This window comes from Otolemur garnettii, unplaced genomic scaffold (genome assembly GCF_000181295.1).
Source record: "Otolemur garnettii isolate 467f Iridium unplaced genomic scaffold, OtoGar3 scaffold00023, whole genome shotgun sequence".
NCBI classification, from domain to species: domain Eukaryota; kingdom Metazoa; phylum Chordata; class Mammalia; order Primates; family Galagidae; genus Otolemur; species Otolemur garnettii.
In genome coordinates this window covers 1,255,346-1,261,834 of record NW_003852418.1, presented here as the reverse complement: position 1 = coordinate 1,261,834, position 6,489 = coordinate 1,255,346, and the positions used below count along the sequence as shown (strand labels likewise).

Below are 6,489 nucleotides of genomic sequence, written 5' to 3'. Positions count from 1 at the left end.
CTCTACCCAGGGGGATAGCTTGAGGCTCTGTCTCAAAGAAAAAAAAGAATTGCCACTGAGAGACCACCACATACATGTAAAGATAAAAAGTGCTTTATTTTGCAAGCATATGCCTGGGCCAGTCTTCCCTTCAGCGTGACTGGAGGAAGGGCGACCCCCTAGTAAAGTGAGCTGAGGTTTTTAAAGCACATAGAGGAATTTCATTGGTGTTTTGTCAGGCCAGGCTGCTATTGGCTGAGCTGTTTATGGTTAGGGACCCTCTGCAGGGCAGGTGTGTGTGGGGGGGAACTACTTGTTTGTTCCAGGCAGTTTGGCTCCTTCTGAGCTAATTGTCCTTGTCTAGAAGTGAGGGGGGGGCCAGTCTCCTTCTGATACTGATTCCACCTGGGCAACCTTGCCCAGGAGGGGAGTAGGGAGTTTACATTAGCCTTTTCATTTCTAAATGAAGTTACATTAACCTCTTCATTCCCAAATGGAGTTACATTAACCTTTTCAGCACTCGTTCTCCAGCCGTTCCCTAGCTTGTCGTGCATTCTTTCCAAAAATCGGGACTTTTTCAAAAATGCCGCCAGATACGGGACAAATTGTTAAAAACCAGGACTGTCCCGCCAAAAGCCAGATGTCTGGTCACCTTAATCATGGGGATTTTCTGATGAGCTGGAAACACCTTGGACCCAAGGAGGAAGAAGTCACGGCCAAGGGCTTGATGGCCAAGGAGCAGCATCAACTTACAGGAATGCCTTGCGCACCCTCCACCTGCCCTGGATCCGGATGGAGGAGTCGGAGATGCTGAGACTCAAGCCATGGTCTGGGAGGGGCCTCAGAGCAGAGCCACGCAGCTCACAGCTGTGGATGTCCAGGCTGGAGGGAGACACACAGTGGAAGGTGTCAGCTGGGCCTTTCCTGGCCTCACCAGGGACTGCTTGAGTCTTTGTAGCCCTCTCATCACCATGGTGGTGACTGGACTAGCAGGACCTGGCTTGGGCCATTTATGGAGGTCCTCCAGTTATGGAACACCTGTGACCATGCAGCTATGTGACCAGGCTGAGCACTTTACCTTCCTGTACCCTTTAGGCCTCACAGAGGGGATCACACATGTTCTTTTCACCTTTCCATAGAGAGAGAAATAGAACCTTGAAGAAGAGGTGTGATCGTCCACACTTATTTGCACACTCAGGATTAGAACCCACGAATCTCATGACCCTGGTGGCATTCTGAATAGAGCCTGCAGAGAGTCCCTTCTTCTAAGCTCCCCTCTCTTCACAGGTCCAGGTAGATGAATTAGATTCAGGAAAGACAGTGGCCACCTTAAGAGATGACACAAAAGAGGCTGACAAGGCAACTGTGTGTGAAGGAAAATGGTCAAGTTTCAAGTTTCGTTTTCTTTGCCTGGGACATAGTAGGTGTTTGATAAATGTTTGTTAATGGACTGAATTTAAAAAAGGAGGAATGAATGAAGTGGGAAGGGGCCTGATTGCCCTCCCTCCATTGTCCAACCCGCAAAAAGCACTTTGCCTCTTTTTAAAAAGCTCAGGTGCTCCAGTCTGCTCATCCTTTGATGACTCAACTCAAATGCCCACCTCCTCCAGGAAGCCCTCCCTGAATCCCCCAGGTGAAACTTCAGCTCTAACAGTGGGCTCCTATATTTAAAGTTTAAGGTCTCTCTTTCTTGCTAGTCTGTATCCACCGGCAAGACTGGATCTTATTATCCCTCTGAAGGAGGGAGCTGTATCCAACCCACTTTATAGAGAAGGAAACTGAGGCTCAGGCCACACAGCCAGTAGGTCTCCATTAATATTTGCTGAATGAATGAATGGAGGAACTTAAGTCCATCCCATAATTTCCTTCTGTATCCCTCTAGGAACCATCCCACTGTCTGCCCCAGGAGGGAGCCCAACCCAGCTTTAGGGCTCTCTCTCTCCTTCTCCAGCCCTCACCCATCTTGGGGTCCCAGCAGAGGGATATTCCCACCTGTGGAATGAATACTGCCCACGGCCGACATGTTTGATCTTGAAGTCCCCCGAGAAGTCGGGTAGCGTGGTCCTGCGCAGCAACGTCTGTAGAGCCAGCAGCCCCTCCTCGGCCGCTGTGGAAAGGAAAAGACTGGGAGTCAGCTTGGTCCACCTGCCTTTCTCTCTTGCTCTAAACCTTTTCGTGGCTCCCACCTGCCCTATGGAGAGAGGCCGACATCCTTCTTAGCATGAATTACAGTTACAGGTTCTTGAACCCAGTAGCATGGGGAACCCTTGGGGGCATCCCTGAATTTCATGTGGCTTTGTTAGGTTTGTGCCCATTTTACAGATGAGGAAATAGAACGCCTTTCCAACAGCTCCCCATGAGTGCTGTGTGTTTGGGTGTGTGGTCCTCTTTCCCACCTCCGTGCCGTCTGGCTTGTGTACAAGAGACTGGAAGAATCTGGGGGACTAGAATACTGGCTTTGGCATCTTCCTAGCTGGGTGACTAACAAACCTTCACTTTGTTCATCTGTCAAATCTGACTGGCTGGGCATGGTGGCTCATGCCTGTAATCCCAGCACTTTAGGAGGCTGGGGCAAGAAGATTGCTTGAGGCCAGGAGTTCAAGACCAGCCTGGGCAACATAGCAAGACCCTGTTTCTAAGGGCGGAATAAAAGATAACAATGACAACATTACTTTCTCACTAAGGTGGCATGAAGAGTAGAAGGCATCAGGTCGTAACTGCAAAGCAACAAGGGGCATTTATATCTTGGTGCCTGGCACACAGTAGGCACTCAGCAAATGCCTGGAACAGCATAGAAAGGTTTATATTATAAAAAATACGGAAAGGACCAAAATGTTCAACTTTAGAAGATTGTTACATAAACACGGTATGTTTGCAGTGTGGAAAAGGAACAAAAACCAATCCCTCCTCATTTAGGCTTTCAATACAAACAGGACCCACTGTTTGTCCTGGGATAAGAGGGATTCTGTCCCCAAGGCAGGCATATGTACACAGATGGCCAGGGGCCTCCCCTTCCACTTCTTTCTAACTGGTTCTCTTCCATTGCCCCTTATCCCTGGGTAATTCCCACTGTCTTTTCTACCTCACCTCCTCCTGGAAGCCTTCTGTGATTTCTCTCTCTACCTCTGGCCAATCTGAGCTCCGACAACCCTACTTGAAGGAATGCTATTATTCCATTTCACAGACAAGGCAATGTGAGGAGCACATGCAGTCACTGTCCACCCATATCCCCGAGTTCTTCCAGGGAGTGACCGTTGACTCCAGGCTGCTAATGTCTGCCTCTTTGAGTCTCTTTGTCCTGGAACTATGGAAAGTTGGCACACACAGCAGGGCCAAAGTGCTGGGGAGGTGACATCCCCCTGCCCAGGAATCTTCAATCAATCGCGGTGGGGTATAAATCCCCAAGCCCCCTTGCCACTGGGATAATATAATCCTGAGGCTTTGTTTCAGCATATTTTGAAAAGATAGTCTTACTTGAGCACATTGTTTTAAATTGAGGAATAAGATATACACAGTAGCTAATAGGGCTGGGCACAGTGCTTACCCCCATAATCCTACCACACTGGGAAGCTAAGGTGGGAGGATCCCTTGGGCTCAGGAGTTTGAGACCAGCTGAGCAAGAGTGAGACTTCCTCTCTATGAAAAAGAGAAAAACTATTTGGGCGTTGTGGTGGGGCTATGGAGGCCCAGCTACATGGGAGGCTGAGGCAAGAGGATCACTTGGGCCCAGAAGTTTGAGGTTGCTATGAGCTATGATGCCACGGCATTCTACCCAGGGTGAAAGCTTGAGATTCTGTCTAAAAACAAACAAACAAACAAAAAACCAGAAGGAAGGAAGGAAGAAGGAAGGACAACTGTATGTTTATTAAGAAAATAAATGTAATAGTCTTACCACTTGTCTCTACAAAATTAAAAAAAAAAAGAAAAAATAATAAAGTGCCTAATAGGCACTAAATTCAAAGGTAGTGTTATAATAATTTTTTTTTTTTGATGCAGAGTCTTATTCTTGTGCCCAGGCTGGGTTTAAGAGATCCTCTTGCCTCAGCCTCCCAAGTAGCTGGGAATACAGGCACCTGCCACCACCCCTGGCTAATTTTTCTTTTCTTTTTTTTTTTTTTTTTTTGAGACAGAGCCTCAAGCTGTCCCCCTGGGTAGAGTGCCGTGGCATTAAAGCTCACAGCAACCTCCAACTCCTGGGCTCAAGCAAGTCTCCTGCCTCCGCCTCCCAAGTTGCTGGGACCACAGGCGCCCGCCACAACGCCCGGCCATTTTTTGGTTGCAGCCGTCATTGTTGCCTGGCGGGTCCGGGCTGGGGATTTGAACCCGCCACCCTAGGTGTACGTGGCTGGCGCCTTAGCCGGTTGAGCTATAGGCGCCGAGCCAATTTTTCTATTTTTTGTAGAGATGGGGTCTTGCTGTTGCTCAGGCTAGTCTTGAATTTCAGGTAATCCACCTGCCTCAGCCTCCCAGAGTGCTAGGATTATGAGCAGGAACCACCATGCCCAGCCTATAATTTTTAAATTTTTATACATCCCTGTGACCACCACTTGGATCAAAATACAGCACATTCCAGCACCCCCTTGACTCCCTCATGCCCTTCTGGGTCTCTTCCTGACTCTAGAGGTGACCATGGTTCTGACTTCTAGTTTTGTATGTTTTCAAACTTTAAAGCATTAAAACTTGAAGCATTTTCCCAGCAAAATTGCTTCAGTCCCCAGGGCGGTGGCTGGTTTAATAACATACCCTCTCCCGGCTGCCTTCTCATCTCTATCTCCCATTCCCACTCCCCCGCAGTGTCCCCAGAGTAGTCTCCCACATCGACTACTTGCACCCCAACCTTTGTCCCTGGCTGCTGGCAGGGAACTCAGCTAACACAAGTCTGTGCCCAAGTCACTCAGCTGATAGATGACAATGTTCAGACTCCTGGCCAGAGCTGCCCAACTCAGAAGGCTGTGCCACCCGGGGGAAAGTGCCCAGTCTGGGCTGCCTGCCATGCTCAGAGCAGGATGGGGCCCGGGTCGGGGGCCACCAGTGGCAGCTTCTTACCATACTCTAGGCCCTTGTTGGTGATCCTGGCGACCAGGCCAGGGTTGGCACCCAGAGACCCTGGAGTGGATGTCAGCAGCAACCCCAGCAGTATGGATGGCAGGGCCCTGGGCAGGACCCCCATTCTGGAATCCCAGTGGGTTGTGCCAGGACTGTTACAGATGTGGCTGGGCCTGGCTCCCTTAAGTAGTCAAAGCCAAGGGCTGGGGGCAGTGCCCAAGGGAGGGTGCTTCCTGAGAGCGGGAAGAGGAGGCACAGGAACTGGAACCTGCTTGCGACACTGCTGGGATCATTCCAAAACAAGGGTCAGGGCAGACTCTCCGGGGAGGCCACCTGCTAAGTGGAAACCTAAGAATAGGAAGGAGCCAGCTATCAGGAGACCTGGGGACAGGAAGGGGCTCCCTGGGATGTCCTGTGGGGCCTGGAACCCTGCCTGTGCAGGTGGGGAGGAGCGTGGGCACCTCATGGGGTCATGGATGTCACTCTCTGGCAGCAGTTTGAGGATGTCACCAGCTGGGAGCTGTTTGCAGAGGTGGGAATTTCCCAGAGCAGCAATATTTGTACCTCAGAGCTGCCAGGTGGCCCCAGGCCAGGCCTCCACCCTCACAGGGGCCCACTTGGCTAAGGTTCCTGCTGATGGTCCAGGGTCCAGCAGAGGTCTCGGGAAACAGTGTGACCCCAAGGCTGGCCAGAGCCCCTGGGCCTTTCTTCCCAGAGGCTGTCTCTCCACTTCCACAACAGGGGCAGCTGCTGTCCTGGCCACCCTCCAGCCCTGTTGCAGGGAAAACACCCTCTTTTTTAACAAGGAGGGTGTTTGTTGAATTCTGACTAAGTGTTGATTGAAAAGACTGTGGAAAACCCACAGTTTGTAATCCTGTGCCTGGAATTCTGAACAGCACGTGGTAGATAATTGCCAAAGGAATGAACACACTTTGTTGATCTTCACGGACTCTGGGGCCAGATGGCCCGAGTGTGAGTCCTGACTCCCCCACTGGGTGACCTGGGGCACTCTGTGACTCAGTTCCCTCCTCTCTAGTTGGTCTGGGCCAAAGGAGGAGCATGGCAGGAGGTCAGGGGTCAGGGGTCAGGACACTTTCCCTGCTCCCTTCTGCTCTTAGAACACAGGTTGGGCAGTGGCTGTGTCCCCCTGCTAGTCCCTGGCCTGTGGCTCCTGCTCCCACTGGGTTGGGATACCCAGACACCTTTCTTTGCTGCCTTGAGCCTGGGGATGCTAGTCTATGACTGGTTTCTTCAAGTCTGTCCCCCAACTCTATAAATAGTCCCTCCATTCAAACCCCAAGAGCAGCCGGGTGGCTCACGCCTGTAATCCTAGTACTCTGGGAGATCGAGGTGGGTGGATGGCTTGAGCTCACAAGCGAGACCCTGTCTCTACTGAAAATAGAAAAACTGAGGCAAAAAGATTGCTTGAGCCCAAGAGTTTGAGGTTACTGTGAGCTATGATGA

At 50.8% G+C, this 6,489-nt stretch overlaps 1 protein-coding gene across 1 annotated transcript in view; it reads right to left on the bottom strand.

Moving 5' to 3' along the window:
• The window catches only part of LBP (lipopolysaccharide binding protein), a 27,020-nt gene extending 21,829 nt beyond the window's left edge, over positions 1 to 5,191 (bottom strand). The window contains exons 1-3 of the mRNA XM_003787587.3: positions 5,026 to 5,191; positions 1,972 to 2,086; positions 733 to 861 (exon numbers count right to left, since the gene is read on the bottom strand). Of these exons, the coding sequence (XP_003787635.1) occupies positions 733 to 861; positions 1,972 to 2,086; positions 5,026 to 5,149 (368 nt within the window). The 5' untranslated portion in view covers positions 5,150 to 5,191. The remainder of the gene's footprint in view (positions 1 to 732; positions 862 to 1,971; positions 2,087 to 5,025) is intronic.
• Positions 5,192 to 6,489: the final 1,298 nt, after the last annotated feature.